This window comes from Cervus elaphus, chromosome 17, assembly GCF_910594005.1.
Source record: "Cervus elaphus chromosome 17, mCerEla1.1, whole genome shotgun sequence".
In the NCBI taxonomy this organism is placed as follows: Eukaryota; Metazoa; Chordata; class Mammalia; order Artiodactyla; family Cervidae; genus Cervus; species Cervus elaphus.
Genome location: NC_057831.1, coordinates 63029072 through 63049021, shown reverse-complemented (window position 1 = coordinate 63049021; position 19950 = coordinate 63029072). Strand labels below are relative to the sequence as shown.

Genomic DNA, 19950 nt, shown 5'->3' with positions numbered 1-19950 from the left:
TTTATAGAGAAAACAATTTTAACTAAACAATGCAGGAACATTAGAATTCAATTATTATAAAATGAATAGAATTGCTTTCACTGTGACTGTAATAAAACAAGCAGACTAGAATAGAATTGAGCAAGCAAGTCTTTTTTTCCTCTCTTGACTACATATACAACTTAAGGTACTGATAGGGAACAAAGCTAATATATAGGTTTAATAATTTTACTTTTTCAAATGAAATAAAATATGGTTTGCTACAAAATGTTTTTTTTTTTTTTCAAACTTGGCTGCATAAAATAGTATCTGTAGATTATTGATAAGACCTAAAAACAGTAAAAAGCCTCTTGATGAAAGTGAAAGAGGAGAGTGAAAAAGTTGGCTTAAAGCTCAACATTCAGAAAACTAAGATCATGGCATCTGGTCCCATCACTTCATGGGAAATAGATGGGGAAACAGAGGAAACAGTATCAGACTTTACTTTTCTGGGCTCCAAAGTCACTGCAGATGGTGATTGCAGCCATGAAATTAAAAGACGCTTACTCCTTGGAAAGAAAGTTATGACCAACCTAGACAGCATATTAAAAAGCAAAGACATTACTTTGCCAACAAAGGTCCGTCTGGTAAAGGCTATGATTTTTCCAGTGGTCATGTATGGATGTGAGAGTTGGACTGTGAAGAAAGCTGAGCACTGAAGAACTGATGCTTTTGAACTGTGGTGTCGGAGAAGACTCTTGAGAGTCCCTTGGACTGCAAGGAGATCCAACCAGTCCATCCTAAAGGAGATCAGTCCTGGGTGTTTGTTGGAAGGACTGATGCTGAAGCTGAAACTCCAGTACTTTGGCCGCCTGATGCGAAGAGTTGACTCATTGGAAAAGACCCTGATGCTGGGAGGGATTGGGGGCAGGAGGAGAAGGGGAGGACAGAGGGTGAGATGGCTGGATGGCATGACCAACTCAATGGACATGGGTTTGAGTAAACTCCGGGAGTTGGTGATGGACAGGGAGGCCTGGCGTGCTATGGTTCATGGGGTCACAGAGAATTGGACATGACTGAGCCACTGAACTGAACTGAACTGAAAACAGTATCATTCTACAATCATATATATCTTTCTTTTTTTTTTTTTAAATTCAAGGTTAGGTTAATGGCTTCAATCCTGGTGTCACTGTTAAACATTAGATATTCAATAATTGCATGTTGAAAGAATGAATAAATTAGTCGATAAATAGATTATCCCATAATTTCTATTTTGAAAATGAGTGTGAAGTGAGTAACAGATGCAACTAATTGGAATTGAAAAAAAAACAGGAAAGAGGCCATTCAACTATGCATATTCTAATTAAAGCTATCTAAATGTAAACAAAAGAAAAATACAATAAAAACTTAAGCCACAAAATGTTAATAGAGGTTATTAGACTGAAATTAAAGTATGTCATCCTCTTCATTTTTCAGGTTTTGAGGAGATTATGTGTTTTCACTCTTTTCAGTAAATATCTCAGGATAATTAAACAATTGCTATCTTCTGTGCTACCAGTTATCTTCTGGTAGCACATATAATAGTCAAGGGTTATGGGAATTCCCTGAATAAAGTAAAACTCAGTGAAAGCTCCAGTGAATCCAAGATGATATAATGAGTAACACAAGGGGAGTAAGTACAGAACAGTAATCGCTGACAATTACAGCTATAGTTTGGGCATGGGTTTACTTATAGGAAGTAGTACACCCTTATATAGCCCAATATTAAGAGATTATCAGTATAGGTTCTTTGAAAGTATCAGACCAGAGAGAAAAACAGTGATAAAAACTTCTCAAGAACAAGATCCCAAATCATGTCTATAGAATTTAACTTTATATCAGTGTAAATGCCAGGGTCATAGGTCACTTGATCTGAGAATATGATTCCTAAGCTGGATAGATTCATCAGGCTTGAAATTTTTATTGGTTTTGGTCCTGGAGACAGGGCTGAAGAATGAAGGCACCAGTTATAAAGAGGGTAAATTCAAATTAGAAGGAAGCCAGGGCACCAGCTGGGCTAGACTTCAGAGTAACTACCTGCTGGAGTGACATTCAGTTCAGTTCAGTCGCTCCATCGTGTCCGACTCTTTGCGACCCCATAATCACAGCACGCCAGGCCTCCCTGTCCATCACCAACTCCCGGAGTTTACTCAAACTCATGTCCATCAAGTCGGTGATGCCATCCAGCCATCTCATCCTCTGTCGTCCCCTTCTCCTCCCGCCTTCAATCTTTCCCAGCATCAGGGTCTGAGCAGTACACAAATAGGATTTATTGAATTTAGCAAAAGACAAGTTGTTTTCTTTCTGGGCAGTATAGAAATACTTAATAATGCCCCCTTTCAGCCTCTTTTTACCAGAAAACAAGAGTTCAACCTGTTCCTTATAAAAGTATAAATAATCTTGAAGTATAAGTGACCCACAAAAGTTATAAACATTAATTATTACTGCATCAAAATAAAAGAAGGGGGAGAAGAGATTTTTTCAGTAAACAAGTTTCGTTCCATCATTTAAGCAGAAGGGGCAAGCATCGAATGTCTGTCTAGAAGGTGCCCGCGTGCCTGCTAAGTCACTCAGCCGTGTCCGACTCTGCGACCCCGTGGACTGTAGCCCGCCAGGCCCCTCCGTCCTTGGGATTCTCCAGGCGAGAACACTGGAGTGGGTTGCCAGGCCCTCCTCCAGGGGATCTTTCCAACCCAGAGATAGAACCGCTCCTGCGGCTTCCTGCGTGGTAGGCAGATTCTTTACCACTGAGCCACCATATAGAGAGTGCTTGTTTAGTCACCAAGTCAAGTCCAGCTCTTCGTGACCCCGTGGACTGTAGCCCGCCAGGCCCCTCTGTCCTTGGGATTCTCCAGGCAAGAACACTGGAGTGGGTTGCCATTGCCTTCTCCAGGGATCTTCCTGACCCAGGGATCGAACAGATGTCTCCTGCGGCTTCGGCATTAGCGCAGATTTTTTTTTTTCCACTGAGCCACCTGCGAAGCCCATGAGGTATAGTTACAGGGTAAGGTATAGTTAAATAATTCATTTGAGAATGGTGAGAACTGACTGTTAGGATTTTTTTTTTTTAATTTTATCATATTTTATCAAACTCAATTTTTATAATTAAATCCCTAGGCATACAACTTTTGTTTAACCATTCCAAATATACTGAGAAAGCTGGTGCTCGGGGAGAATTTTTTCCTTCATGAACCCTGAATTTCTTTCAAGGAGCACTTCTCTTTAGCGTGGTTCACACAATTGGTCCCCGTGTTCGCGCCAGCCGTGTCCGACGCTGCGGGACCGGGGAGGGCGGCAGCCCAGCAGGCTCCCCCGGCCCGGGATTCTGCAGGAGGAACACGGGGCGGGCCGCCGCGCGCTTCTCCCCCGCACGCGTGCATGCCGAGTCGCTCGGCTGCGGCCTGTGTCCCTGCGACCCCATGGACCGCCGCCCGCCGGGCCCCTCCGTCCACAGGATTCCCCAGGCGGGAAAACGAGCGGGTCGCCGTTTCCCCCTCCACCCAGGGTCCCTCAGCTCCCGTTTCTCTGCCTCCGTCTCTTTCCGCCGCTCCCTCTCAGGGTTGCTTTCTCTCTCCTCTCTTTTCCTCCCCACTCCTCTCCTTCTTTTCTTCTCTTTTTTTTCGTTACTGATGCTTCCAGATTTAAGGAAATGAAGATTTAAACGTGGCTTCTGTATATGAAACTAACCCTGTGTTTTCCTTTTACTGTATTAACAGGAAGTAGTCACTCCTTGCCAGCCGTATTACTTTTAGGAATTATAAAACAGCAACACATTAAGTTTGTTTCATTCGTACAATGTTTTAAAGCTTGCTACCCTAGTTTTTATTTCTTTTTTTGCATATTACATTAAGATTTATATTTTTCAGTATATCCTTTAAAGTCGATTTCTTCTCACTGGCTCTATTTTAGGTACCTTTTGACTCAACACTAACAGAAATAAAATTAGAAATTATAAACAAATGACTGTTATTTTCATCTGTGTTGCTTTGATCCAGAATGCTTGTTTGCTCCAAGAATAGGAAGTTAGAGTTCTTATAATAAAGAAATTACATTGATCTCTAAACCTCCAAAAATTATTAAAATAATTTATACTGTTTCTTAATGTTAAAAATACTTTTAAATTTGTATTCTGTAATCTTATTTGTCTTTTATCTATGTAATACTTCTATTGTGACAGTTGATACATTGATTACTGTTAGAAAATATATGTCCTTCTTTGGAGAAGTATAAAACCTAGTGGGGAGGATGGCTTAAAATATTAAATTAGATCAATACAGAGAAGGAAGGGTCAGGAAGAATTCTGTTATGAATCCATACATATTTTAACTTGCAAATGGTGACCCTATGCTATATTTTCTAAAATATTTTCAGATAATATCATGGATTATCATTATATAGTGGTCACCACTACCAGCTACTATTTTAACATTTTAATAACTTTGTATACATGGTTTCCCCAAATGCTATACTATTATGCATATTTTTACTATAACATGGTATCTTTCCAAGTATTATATCATGGCTATTATTACACTTAGTTCCTGTTTAAAATATCATTAAATATTGCCTCATATATTAAAATATATTTAATAATTCATTATCTAATACCATGGTCAGTGTTTGGAGGTGTCTAATGTTGAATTCTTTTTTAGTGAAATGCCTCCCAGGTTAGTTATAATTTTGAGTCCTTTATGGACTAGTAGATATAGAATGTTCTATAATGGACTAGTACTGCTTGGCAGATCTGGCCTCAGGTTAGGATTAGTGGGACAGTTCCATCAAACTGTGATTAAAATCTGGTTTTTAGATTTGCTTCCTACGGAGCTAATTTAAGGCCCTATTTCATTTTTCAAATGTTATAGTTAATATAGCTATACCTTATAAGTCTACAGTTTTCACCTCTTTATTTAAATTGAGTTATATGGTATCTACCAAAATTTTTCAATGATGAATTCAAAGTTATTAGGCAACAATTTGATTGTTTCAGTTCTTAATATAAAATTTATTTACATGAGGAGAGTGACAAATGGTAGTATGTTGCTAATAATATTTTTTAAAAAACAGAAAAACAATGAATAGGAAAAAGCAGTTTAGCATATAAGGTGATGCTGTATCATGGACTAAAGATCACTTCAAACGATAATATATCACCATTTTAGAGGATTCAGTTCAGTTCGGTTCAGTCACTCAGTAATGTCTGACTCTTTGCAACCCTTTGGACTGCAGCACACCAGGCTTCCCTATCCATCACCACCTCCTGGAGCTTGCTAAAACTCATGCCCATCGAGTCGGTGATGCCATCCAACCATCTCACCCTCTGTTGCCTCTTCTCCTCCTGCCTTCAATCTTTCCCAGCATCAGAGTCTTTTCCAGTGAGTCAGTACTTCACATCAGGTGGCAAACGTATTGGAGCCTCAGCTTCAGCATCAATCCTTCCAATGAATATTCAGGACTGATTACCTTTAGGATGGACTGGTTGGATCTCCTTGCAGTCCAAGGGACTCTCAAGAGTCTTCTCCAACACCACAGTTCAAAAGCATCAGTTCTTTGATGCTCAGCTTTCTTTGTGATCCAACTCTCACAACCACAGATGACTACTGGAAAAACCATAAATTTGACTATATGGACCTTATTCAGCAAAGTATTCAGCAAAGTAATGTCTCTGCTGTAATGTCTCTGCCATAATGGTATGGACCTAACAGAAGCAGAAGATATTAAGAAGAGGTGGCAAGAATACACAGAAGAACAGTACAAAAAAGATCTCCACAACCCAGATAATCATGATGGTGTGATCACTCACCTACAGTCAGACATTCTGGAATGGGAAGTCAAGTGGCCTTAGAAAGCATCACTAGGAACAAAGCTAGTGGAGGTGATGGAATTCCAGTTGAGCTATTTCAAAACCTAAAAGATGATGCTGTGAAAGTGCTGCAATCAATATGCCAGCAAACTTGGAAAACTCAGAAATGGCCACAGGACTGGAAAAGGTCAGTTTTCATTCCAATCCCACAGAAAGGCAATGCCAAAGAATGCTCAAACTACTGCACAATTGCACTCATTTTACATGCTAGTGAAGTAATGCGCAAAATTATCCAAGTCAGACTTCAGCAATATGTGAACCGTGAACTTCCGGATGTTCAAGCTAGATTTAGAAAAGGCAGAGGAACCAGAGATCCAGTTGCCAACATCCTCTGGATCATCTAAAAAGCAAGAGAGTTCCAGAGAAAAACATCTATTTCTGCTTTATGGACTATGCCAAAGCCTTTGACTGTGTGGATCACAATAAACTGGAAAATTTTGAAAGAGATGGGAATACCACATCACTTGACTTTCCTCCTGAGAAATTCATATGCAGGTCAGGAAGCAACAGTTAGAACTGGACAGGGAACCACAGACTGATTCCGTATTGGGAAAGGATTATGTCAAGGCTGTATATTGTCACCCTGCTTATTTAACTTCTATGCAGAGTACATCATGAGAAATGCTGGGCTGGATGAAGCACAAGCTGGAATCAAGATTGCTGGGAGAGATAATAACTTCAGATATGCAGATGGCACCACCCTTAGGGCAGGAATTGAAGAACTAAAGAGCCTCTTGATGAAAGTGAAAGAGGAGAGTGAAAAAGTTGGCTTAAAGCTCAACATTCAGAAAATAAATGTCATGGCATCCGGTCCCATCACTTCATGGCAAATAGATGGAGAAACAGTGGAACAGTGGCAGAGTTTATTTTTTGGGCTCCAAAATCACTGCAGATGGTGACTGCAGCCATGAAATTAAAAGACACTTACTCCTTGGAAGGAAAGTTATGACCAACTTAGACAGCATATTAAAAAGCAGAGACATTACTTTGCCAACAAAGATTTGTCTGGTCAAGGCTATGGTTTTTCCAGTGGTCATGTATGGATGTGAGAGTTGGACTATAAAGAAAGCTGAGCGCTGAAGAATTGGTGCTTTTGGACTGTGGTGTTGGAGAAGGCTCTTGAGAGTCCCTTGGACAGCAAGGAGATCCAACCAGTCCATCTTAAAGGAAATCAGTCCTGAATATCCATTGGAAGGATTGACGTTGAAGCTGAAACTCCAATACTTTGGCCACCTGATGCAAAGAGCTGACTCATTTGGAAAGACCCTGATTCTGGGAAAGATTGAAGGCAGGAGGAGAAGGGGATGACAAAGGATGAGATGGTTGGATGGCATCACTGACTCAATGGACATGAGTTTGGGTGAACTCCGGGAGTTGGTGATGGACAGGGAGGCCTGGGGTGCTGCAGTCCATGGGGTTTCAAAGAGTCAGACAGGAATTAGTGACTGAACTGAACTGACCAGACCCACTCCCATAATATACATTCTAAGATATCAGAATTAGTCAGAAGGTTTTCAGGATGGAGAATCCGCCCTCAAGCAGGATGCATTGTTGTTATATAATCCCCAGTGCAGAGTTTAAACTGAGTTGTTTGTTGTGTAATCATCAGTTTTGGATTTAGAGAGAAAAAAAAAAAAATTTATGTGACTAACACTAAGGAATGTAGAGAAAAAAGAAAGAAAAGTGTCTCCTCCTCTGGGACCCCGGACTTCTTACCAACCTGCTTAGGAATTGACTCTCTCAATACCTTTAGATCAGAAGTGTTTTTATGAGGACAGGTCACTGGATGCTACCATGTCCATAGGGCCTTTATTCTTATTTATGTTTAGAATATGATCATGGAACCTTAGAGCTAGGAAAGATAAGAATGATAATTTCATGTAGTGCCCTCATTTTTCCATTGAGAAAGAGTAAAGACCTTGATCTGCTTCCTCCTCTGGAAACTCACAGAACTGGGAGTCTGACATGACTTCCTGTCTCCATTCAACCAGTATTCTTTAGATTACATCATAACTTCTCACAATAACACACATTTGATGTATTTGTTGTAGTTTATCTTAAAAGTATTTAAAATTATGTGTACAGTTAAAGACAATGTCTTATTCCTTAAGAATATATTTCAGTCCAAGGGCTTTTTAATAATGTATGAAAGCCTTAGGTTTCAGATTGGCAATGGATTTTAACTCACATCAGTTTAATTAAAATTTGAAGTAGATAAATCTTGTTAAGTGTCTCCACTTTTTAACATTTTGCTATAATGCGAATCATGACAAATCTCTCTAGGAGAAGCTATGTGAGTCCTGCAATAAATAGCCTTCGGTTTTATCTGCATGGAGAACTCCATTTTGTGATATGTAGAGATTTGATCTAACCTACCAAAGTAAACACTGGAAGCCGGCACTTCCAGTAATACTGTGAAGAGTGCAATCCTAGAAGCATACAGATATGTCGGAAATTCTGATTCTATGCTTGTGTTAGTATTTGAACTTGGACAGCATAATTAACTTTTGTTTTAGAGATAAAAATCTCTAATGTTAGTTTGCAACTGTTTAAAAGTCAATTCAGGTTAAATACAATTTCCGTCACAAAGTCTTTATTAATTTCTCCTAGCTGAAAATAATCTCTATTGTTTTTGTTTCTCTTTAATTCTGTCTCTCCTAAGCAGTATTAACTTCCAATTTTATTATGTAAATATACATAACAGCAAAGCTTCACGTTCATCTTTGTAAACTGAGAACAATGCAGAAGTAACTTGAACACTGAAAAATATTTGTTAAAAAGTTACTTGATGAATGTACATGGCATTATGTATTTTTGGCAATCTAAATTTTCAGACATAAAAATAGCACCCAGTTGGTAACTGAATGCAGGATTTATGTCATAATATCCCTCAATGTATTGATGACTGACTTCAATGATTTAAGTATCTGACAAAACCTTTTTTTTCTTTTCCATTTGAAAAAAGGAATGCCAAGTCTTTTTCTTTTTTTCCAAGTCTTTTTCTTATCTTGTGATGGTATCAAGAAGTTGATGCCTTTATAATAATTGAGTAAGGTGGGGAAGAATCCTATGAATTTGCATCACTAAAGCTGTTTGTGATGGTGATTAGCTACACTTATACCTTTTCTCTATAGCCTTAGTATCTGATTCACTGCTAACCACTGATCTGTCTCACTGTTTTGGCCATGTGAATCGATAGCTTAGGGGGAGATCAATACCAGGTTCATAAGATCACATGAGAATCAACCCAATTTCATGATGTAATTATGCACCTAAGTTAATTATTTAGGCCTGCATTTTGTGTGATGTTAATTTCATTACTGAAAAAAGATACTGAGTTAACCTGTGCATTTCAGTTTTAGATACAGCAGGTAATTGCAAGCTGACATGAACCAGGAAAAGGGCATGACACTCACTTTCATCAATTATGGTTTGATTGATTGAGTTAGAAGTCAAGATGGCTCAGTTCTTCACCTTTACCCACTAATGCTATTTTCTGGGCTAACTGCAAGGAGGCAAAGTTTCACAATGTACAAGCGATCTCAAATGCTACATGCACTGCTCCTCATCTTGAAATGTTTATCCTAGAAGCTATTCTACTTGTTGTTCTGAGTGACTGGAAGTTCCTTTTCATGTTTCTTTTGCTTATTTATTATGTAGATAATTATAACCTGTAAATAGGAACATGAAGTACAAGAACACGGTTTGATCATTTTCTTGAAACTACACTAATACAAATGAGCAAATAAAATGGGATTTTTCAATTATGTATAAAATGACACAGGCTTGAATAACTTCTTCTCTCAATGAAGCATTTATTAAGGGTTAGAAATTTAAAAGAGCTTGGAAGTATTAACCTCTGCAAAAAGTTTAGGGAGGATGGATTATCAAGACACATGCTCTGTATCTTTCTCTTCTTGAGCCTAGATTGAGGGAATTGTGAGCAGAAAAAAATCTTCCCATTTTCCCAAAAATCTCTGCTTGAGGGAATTTGACGCTTTGGACGTCATAATTCATCCAGCAGTGATTAGCACAGTTATAAACAGCTCTGCTAAAGAAGGAACTGCCAGCTGAAAAGCAGGATTCACAACTGTTTGCCAGGCTGTTTCCCAGCCCTGTACAAGCTAGTTTTCAAGTGTCATTTTAATGCCCTGTTCATAGGAATACTGCAGCCGATATACCTACTCAGTAGCTTACGGTTTCCGCTACCAACCAATGTTGTATCTTTGCTAATCCATAATCCTGGTGGGGTATGTTAGCCTCTCACTTTATCTTAAGCAGTTTCTGCTGTTCAGTTCTCTTACCATTTAAAGAGTTTTCTTTCATTAGTCAAACTCTCAAGTATACTCATATTTATTATATTAAATATTTCTTTCTGGGTAAGTTTGGACAAGAGCTAGCATTACATCAAGAGTGAGCAAACAATCTCTCCCACCTCAAATGACTCATATAAAACTTCATGCTTTTCGGTTTGCTCTTTTCCTAACCTTCTAATGTCAGAGTTTCACACATACGTACACTTACTCACTTTCTTTTCTCAATAGCATTGGTTATGCATTCTTATTAACTACTTCTATCAAATTATTTTTTACTTTTATAATATGGCAGGCATGACTGTCAGGATACAAAGGTAGGTTATACCTAAGCACCTACTTCTAAGAATTCTCTCATAACCACGCAATTTCCTATTTATAGTCTTTCCGATTATGAACAGAGGCTTTTCTCCACTTATGGCGCCCATCAGGCCTCACTATGATCACCATTGTATGTGGTTGCTATGTGTGTGGATTTGGGATTCAACTTACTCCCTGGTGGCTCAGAGGTTAAAGAGTCTGCTTGCAATGCTGGAGACCCAGGTTCAATCCCTGGGTCAGGAAGATCCCCTGGAGAAGGAAATGGCAACCCACTCCAGTACTCTTGCCTGGAAAATTCCATGGATGGAGGAACCTCGTTCAATGGAATTGGAAAGAGTTGGACACGACTGAATGACTTTACTTTACAATGCCTCAGTTTTCATACCATCTACTCTATGATGTAGGGAGAATTATTTTATATCTCTATTCATATGCATTCCTTAAAATAAATATTATAGTAGTGCTTATTTCATAGGGCTGTAGTAAAGATTTAATGACATGATGCTTGCAAGTGAAAGTCGCTCAGTCATGTCTGACTGTTTGCAACCCCATGGACTATATAGTCTCCAGGCCAAAATACTGGAGTGGGTAGCCTTTCCCTTCTCCAGAGGATCTTCCCAACCCAGGGATCAGAACCCATGTCCCCCCCATTGCTGGTGGATTCTTTACCAGCTGAGCCACAAGGGAAGCCCAAGAATATACTGGAGTGGGTAGCCTATCCCTTCTCCAGCAGATCTTCCTGACCCAGGAATTGAACCAGGGTCTCCTGTATTGCAGGTGGATTCTTTACCAACTGGGCGATCAGGGAAGCCCTGATACATGCAAAACTCTATTTCTCTCTCTCTCTCAATTTTTCATACTTGCAAAACTCAACACAATACTTAGCATATTATAAATGCTTAATGGGGTTTCTGTGTGTGTGTGTGTGTGTGTGTGAAACAGAGAGAGAGAGAGAGAGAGAGAAAGAGAGAGTGTGGTTGCTTTAAAACATTTGAATCTAAATGAATGAAATTAGTTTTCTGGACAAAGGATAATCTGATGGCTGTTAGATAATTTGGTGAGTGCTTGAATTTTGATATTTTAGTTTGTGCCTTTTTGTGTGACTTAATCACTCATAAATATCACAAAATTTAATATAGTTGTTAACATGAAAGTGATTGACCTTTATATTAATAACCATATTATAAAATGTTGAATACAATTTACAAAAAATATGTGAAGCGACACTGGACAGCAGTTATTGCTAGAAATCTTGGATTTTATTTTAAGACGCATGTAAACAATGAAAAAGAAAGGTTAAGATAATGGCATATTCTTTTCTATGAAATGACTGAGTTCAAGTGCTATTTACTTATAGAAATTTTAAAATATAAAAATCCAAACTTTTGAAGAGAATGTCTAAAATAGAACCTTTACTATCATGAGTCATTACTCCCTTTTTATCTCTTAGGAATACACAATAGATATAATTTTTGCCCAAACCTGGTTTGATAGCCGTCTAAAATTCAACAGTACCATGAAAGTGCTCATGCTTAACAGTAATATGGTTGGGAAAATTTGGATTCCTGACACCTTCTTCAGAAACTCAAGGAAATCTGATGCTCATTGGATAACAACTCCTAATCGTCTTCTTCGAATATGGAATGATGGACGGGTTCTATATACTCTAAGGTATTACTGTTTAAAACAAAAAAAAGAACTTGTAGTTGCTCTAATTTAGTTTCTGTATTAATATTTGAAATTCATAAATTTCCCTTTTTCAAAGTTGAAAATAAGTATGAAGCTTCTTTTATACACTAAAATTTAAAAAGGTGAAATTTTGTGGAAACACTTGTTTAAGCTTGGTGTTACCCGTATGTGAATAGGACTGAAAGCAAAGAGGAAAAACTTCTTGATTTCCCTGTTTTGAAGCAGAAAAGGCTGTGGCATAAACACTATATTTTTAAACCTGTAAGGCAAACGATTGGCAGAGATTTTCTTTAGGAGTCCACCCTACTATAACACTTTAAAATACTCAATACTCTTTCAGTGGTGTAGTAAAACATCCCTGACAGAGGATTCAATGAGGGTTGAGAGTCAGGTTTATTTAATTCATTGTCTTGAACATATTGGCTCATTATAAATCATCCGCTTAATGGAAAGGTGTTTATGATCCAAAGAAAAAAAATTACCATACTTAACCGGATACACTCTGTTAATCTGCCTGTGTATGTACCTGTGTGTTTGTTGAGATTCTGAAGTATAAAATTTTAATCACAAACACAGAACCACACTTGGGCTAATTGAGGCAAGTTAGGTGGCTGGAGAGAAAAATGTCAGAATTTTATTAATCATTTATGAGTGTTAAAATATTACTACTTAAGATTTTGAGACTTCAGAATTATTATTATTTTATATTGTATCACAGTCCATTATTGTAGGACAAAATTATGTTTTAAAATTAAAGAAAATATTTTTAATGCCTGAAATTATTTCTTATTATTTAATATTTATTTTTCCATCTCAATAGACTGACAATTAATGCAGAATGTTACCTTCAGCTTCATAACTTTCCTATGGATGAACATTCATGTCCATTGGAATTTTCAAGTTGTAAGTAATAAAATGTTTGATATTTTCATAGAAGTTTATAGCCTATGATCCTTTTTATTTAAAAATGTAAAATGATGTGAGATAAACCATGATTTATACAATTATCAGAAGTTTAAATTATGTTTAACTATCTTAGATAAATTTATAAATAACATTTATTTCTTACTTTAAAAAGTGATAATAAATGCATACTGAATATATAATATTTTATTATTTACAAATATTCATTCTATCTGTATCCTTTTCCTATTTTGATTAACTAAAGGACTACTGAAGATAGATTTGTATTCAAATATTTTTACACTGCCATGAATAAAAAATTGATTGAAATTTTATTCATCTTCCAGGAGGTCAGATTTAAGTTTATTACATTGTATTTTAAAATATATTTAATTGGTCTGGTGAAGAATTTTACCACATAAATAGCAAATATTTAAGAAGACATTAATGAGTTGGAAAAGTCAAGAAAGAAATAAGTTTACTTCATTCAAAAGAATGAATGAAACAAAGAGAAATTACTAGAGAGAAATAATTTAGGTATACAAACTGAATATTTGTTGCAAGGAAATAGCTATAATCTTTCTATACCAATATCAGTTTTATTTTATATTTATTAACATTTATTCTCACATGCATTTTTATAAAAATATTTTTCTACATAATATATAATTGAGCAAGTCTTTAAAACACATAAAATGCCTTTAAAAATGATATTGTCTATGTATATGAATGATATAATTCTATTTTCCTATTTTAAAATTGATTTTTTAAGATATTTTCTAGAATTTATTTATAGTAGATTATAAGTATTCATAAGTCTTTATCCTGCTTCTTCACTTTAAACATTCCCATGTATCTCTTGTTGCCCTTTGTTAAGGATTTTCTTGACTTTTAAAATTTTCATCTCACTAAAATGTCCTTTTTAATTCATATCTCATGTCTCATTACTTTGATTTTCTAGCATTGACCTCTCAATGAATAAAACAGTCAATTAACAACAAAGACTTGATTAATAGGAACATTCAAGGAGTAGCTGGTGCACAAATATTTGAAGATATACCGTATTCTCCTCTAGATATCATGCCTAAATCCTTGGTGTGGCATCTCTTTAGCTTTGATTGTCTTTACTGGGAATATTCTATCCCTGTTAGTGCAATTGGGTGTCACTAACATCAACATAATAATTATAACCATCTTTTTTTCACACACTTTATATGAGTCCAGTAGAGAATTAAGCCTTCTCCATCTAATATTTCACAATAAATATAGTTAGAAGATGTCACTATAGTTCCCATTTTAAGACTCAAAATCATGAAATTTAGAGTGGTTAAGTAACTAGCTCACTGTCTTATTTGACTAAGGTCTAAATCAGCATACCTGAGTGAATTAACTCCTTGAGAGGATTTAATCACAAGCCCACCGAACATGGATTTTCCCAAATTTCCTTAACTTGGTCCAAAATACCTTTGTGTATTTCTAGGATGTGTAGCAAAAATAAAAGCATGTGTTTTTTAAAAGAATGCACTTACATTCTAGACAGTCACAGAGAAGGTAGATGTTTTCAACACAAATAACTAACAAAGGTCTAGTATCCAGAATATATATAAGAATTCAGACCAAGAAAAGATGGGGGGGGGGGGGGACAGTAAAATAATGGGCAATTGAATAAGCAATGATCCAAAAAAGAAACTCAAAAATCTAATAACCACATGAAATTTGTTTTAGATTTTATTCGTATTCAGGAAAAAAAAAATACACTCTACAGTGAGAATAAAGAAGCCTGTCCACATAAACTTTAATGAGAACATGGATCAACATGCATTTTCAAACTCTGGCTGGTGAAAGATGAGATTAATATATTCTCTATGGAAAAGAGATTGACACTATCTCATAAAGTGGGAAGTATATGTAATCCACAACCCAGCTATTTCATGTCTAAGTATTTATACCAGAGAGACTTTTGCATATATGTGTTTTGTGAGACATGTACAATAATATTGTAAACTGCAGTGTTAGTAATAGCCAACAGGAGAGATTACAAGTGTGGACACAGTAAAATGGATGAATAAATTTTGGCACATCTTTACAACAGAACAGATTTACTACTGCTACATAAAATAGCATGAATGATTATTATAAATACTATATTAAAAGAAATAAGATGTAAAATAATGCATCCAGCATGGCAAAAATCAAGTAGAGTTCAAAAAGAACGTAAACTATATTTTTCAGAATTGCCTATCAAAAATATATATAACCAAAATCATAAGGGGAGGATTATCACATAAATCAGGTCAATAGTTACCTCTGGATGAGAGGGGGAACACTACATTGGAGTGGATGCATGGTTTTTTTTAGATGCTAGCAAGATTTTATTTCTTGTTTTAAATGTAATTAGCATGAACTATCATTATTTAATCATTAGGATTATTCTTTATACTATAGTCACCAATTTTATGCAGTATTTTTCTATATTAACCCATAAAAATGAGAAAGAATTTCCAAACATTTGTCTTTTGATAATGTTGGTGTTGCAACAATAACAGATTTGGATCTGCTAATGTATATATTTTTAATTTTAATTTTTACCTAGATGGATACCCTAAAAATGAAATTGAGTATAAGTGGAAAAAGCCTTCTGTAGAAGTGGCTGATCCTAAATACTGGAGGTTATATCAGTTTGCATTTGTAGGATTACGGAACACAACTGAAATCTCTCACACAATCTCTGGTAAGAAAGGAACACAAATCAATGACTAGTGCTAGCATCAAGTGGCATTTGTATTTAAATCTATGGCTTGAAATCCTATACTTATTTGTATTTTATAGCCAAAATATTTTTTTTTCTTCCAGGGGACTATATTATCATGACGATTTTCTTTGACCTGAGCAGACGGATGGGCTACTTCACCATTCAGACGTACATCCCGTGCATTCTGACTGTTGTACTTTCTTGGGTGTCTTTTTGGATCAATAAAGACGCAGTACCTGCAAGAACCTCGTTGGGTATGATGTAATGTTACGCTAGAGTGTCGTACGACTTCTAATGTGCTAAACGTTTATAGTTTAATGTACTAAAAATATTCCTCTAACTACAGTCAGACAGAAATGGACAGATGCTCTAGTGCAGTGTGATGTTGAAGCGAATATATGTAAACAAGTAGGAAATAGAATTGTAAAGAGATGGAAATCTCAGAAATGTTTTTAATAGAGGTCAAGGGAAGCATAAAAGCTAAATAAGAATGAATGCATGAAAATCATACCTAATCCGTGCATCTTAAATGTGGTCAGTATTATCAATACTTTTCATCAAGACTATTTTTAGCTGAATCACTAATAGGCAGTATTTATTGACTAGCGTGTATTTAAAAGGCTTTGAAATTCCCTGCTCTTACAATGGTACTAATGAATAGTCAACTGCTCCAAAGGACAGGGACAAGAAGTTTCTGGGCTTCTGTTATCTATAAAATGTGTTATTATTTTGTGAACTTTTGAGAGTTGCCTGTATAATAACATTGATTAAAAGGGTAATTTGTAATTCATACTTGATAAAAGAAACTTCTCCTTTCTTTCTTTGGCAATCTGTTGGAATAATCAGTGTAATCAGTAATTAGGCCTAAGAAAATGTGTCTACTTATTATACATTTGTTTAAAAGAAAATGATAACCTAAACTCTTGTATTGATATAGAAAAATAAATTATTGATTGATTGATTACTTCCCCACATCAGTATAGTACATGAATCTCACTACTGATAATTGTGTCTTAAAAACATTAAAAAAAAGTTGGGACAGTTTCTATTTTCAAAAATAAAGAGGTTTTCCTGTAGTTCTATTGCAGCTAATAAATAACTCCATTTAGTAAATAGTAAAAAAGATTATAAAATTCAAATCACACAAAACTAGCAAGATAAAGCAGGAAGTATCTAGTTCTGTACTTGGAACTGCAACTCCCAGAGAGTCTAAAGAGAGGTATAGATACAGCTGGGGACAATGCATTCATATCTGAATGTTGTTTCTATAAATATTTCAAATTATTTTATGTTCCAAGGTAAATAAATTACTTTAGGTTCTTTCTGTATGCTACTCTGAGTATTCTTGTCTGGAAAATCCCATGGACAGAGGATCCTATTGTGCTATAGTCCATAGGATCTCAAAGGGTTGGGACATGACTTAGCAACTAAGCAACAAAACTGAGTATAATAAATACTGTATGTTGTTTTTAAACAGCATTTTTGTATTTTCCCAAAGATAATCTGGATGGATTTTTTTATACCTTAAGGTTTCTACAAAGCCAAAAGCCTATGCCATAATGTCAAAGAGAATAGACAATTGTGGAATTGTATTTTTACATGAATTCATATTTTTTTAATGTTACCATATCAACTATAAACATAAGCCATAGTCAGGTCTACTTAGAAAATATCTCTTAAAATGGGGATTCCTGTGTAGTTGGAGGAGCAAAGATTTTTTAAAAATTATATATGCATACACGCATATATCCGTCCCTGAATGACAATGTCCTCAGCTCATTTATTTAACACTGCATTTTAACAAACGTTTTTCAACTGCTTTAGTGTTCTAGGTGCTGCAGTGTTAACAGTGAACATATGTTGTAAAGTGATGATGTTCATGTTAAAACAGGAAATATTTATGTTTTAGCGGGGTGTACAGGTGATGTACATATGTATAAAGCATAATAAAATGTCAGTGAGCAATAATGGCTATGAAGAAAAATCAAAGTAAATGACTAGAGAATGGCAAGGTATGTGGGTGGATACTTATTTGCTATGTTACCTTGTGGAGTCAGACTAGTCCTCTCTGAGGAGGTGGCAGAGACCTAAGGAAGTCTCTGTTGGATATCTGGTATTCTAAATGTTTTCTTAATTTCATGAACTCAGATATGTTTTAATAGGAAATCCACCATATTATTTTTAAGCTAAAGTCTGTGATAACAAATACTAAATAAAATAGATAAATGTCTAAAAGCTAAGTTCTGCTATATTTTTCCTTACTTCATGAAATAGATATGTAATAGTATTTTAGTCAAGTGAAATTTAATTTCATCATTGGTAATGCAATCAGTCTACTTGGAATGGGACATAATAATGGAAGCAAGGGGTACCTTGGGAAATCTACCTTTGACCACAGGAATGTTATTATTTAATAAATTACAAAAAATAGTGCACTAAGCAAGGAAGAGAGAAGAATGGTAGTCACGGAGATTATTTCATGCTTACTATATGAAAATCCTTTAATTATAATTTTGGGCTAAAAATAATTGAAGCAAAAACTGTCAGGAATAATGAGAGAAATATAAAAATCTACAATAATAGTTGGACATTTTAATACTATGAAAATGAAAATCTTTTACATTTACAGAATAACTACATGGAAAAATCAATTAAGATGTATAAAATTTAAATGAAATTATCAACCTATTTTACCTGATTGATATTTATAAAACATTGTACCTAACTACAGAATATACAACATGTTCAAATGCATACAAAATATTAATCAAGGTATCAACAACATTCAAAAAACTAAAATTTTCCAGAATATATTTTCTGACCAAAATGAAAGTAAATGAAAAATTAATACAAATTTTATAGGTTAATAATGGCCTCATTTATTTGGAATTTTTTAAAATGATCTTTTATATAACCCCTGAGTTAAAAATTAATCAAAAGGGAAATTAGAAAACATTTCAAACTGAATTTTAGTAAGAAATTAGCATATAAATATTTGTAAAATGCAGCTAAAGCCTTGCTTAGAGGGTGAAATTATAGATTTAAAATCTAGTATTAGAAGGGAAAAAAGATTTTACATCTGCTTTAAACCCAAATGAAATAAATACATTTTTTATAAATATATTAAACAAAATATATTACATTTCTGTGTCAATTTTTTAGTTGAGAGGCACAGATGAGTTAAGAAAATCCCCCCTAAGGTCACAGAGTTAATAGGTGGGAATGTCAGAATTTGAACTTAACTTGTCTCCATAACTTCCAATCCGTCATAACTGTATCATCCTTAACTTTTTTCAATCCTAAGTGATGACAAAAATAAAAAGATGAGCATATGAAAGGAATTATTATAAAGGTGTGTTTTAATGTAGATATGAAGGGAAAAGTTGGATATTAACTTCATCATACAAAAGGGGTGCTATTATTTTCAGCCCAGATATTGCCAATCTGTAAATAATTGGCCAAATTAAGATTCATCTGGCGTTATATTTAGGACTTCTTGGAGAGAAAACAATTCCCCTAATGGTGCTCTATTTCATGAGATGAAGAATGAGAATTAAGGCAGTTTGGATAAAGGGAGAGAGAGCATGTGCGTCTGTAAGGGGGGCTAAAATGAGCAGTGGCAAGAACCACAAGAAGGCCATGGATAAAGAGAAATAGACAGCCTCAAAGATCCATATACAGGGCTTGGGTCCAGGGGGACATCCTCATTTTATACGTTGACTTCTTCAAAATATGATTTACTCTTGTCTTTCTAAAATAGTCGCTTGGTATCATTTTGCCTGTATTTACTGAGACTAAAAAATAGGTTTAATACAAGTTATAAAAAAGTTATGGCAGTTTGGATTAATTTTAACTGTGTCTGACAGGAAACCTTAGATCACTGGAAATTAAATTAGACAGAGGCCTAACGTGGCTTCTGATGGTCTGGCCATCATATTCCAGCAGAAATCAATTGAGAAAGAGGAAAAGAAGGGCATTTCCTATCTCTCTAATGTCTAAGGACATCTTTTGGTCCTTGTTTACACCCTTGACTTGATTCTTCTTGGCTACATTTCAGCCTGTGGCCACACATAGCTAAAGGAAGCTGGCAGATAAATGCACTTCCAGGCAGGCAC

At 35.5% G+C, this 19950-nt stretch overlaps 1 protein-coding gene across 1 annotated transcript in view; it reads left to right on the top strand.

Moving 5' to 3' along the window:
• The window catches only part of GABRG1 (gamma-aminobutyric acid type A receptor subunit gamma1), an 81489-nt gene that overhangs the window by 45135 nt on the left and 16404 nt on the right, over nt 1-19950 (top strand). The window contains exons 4-7 of the mRNA XM_043871474.1: nt 11942-12162; nt 13001-13083; nt 15677-15814; nt 15937-16089. Coding sequence (XP_043727409.1) covers nt 11942-12162; nt 13001-13083; nt 15677-15814; nt 15937-16089 — 595 coding nt within the window. The remainder of the gene's footprint in view (nt 1-11941; nt 12163-13000; nt 13084-15676; nt 15815-15936; nt 16090-19950) is intronic.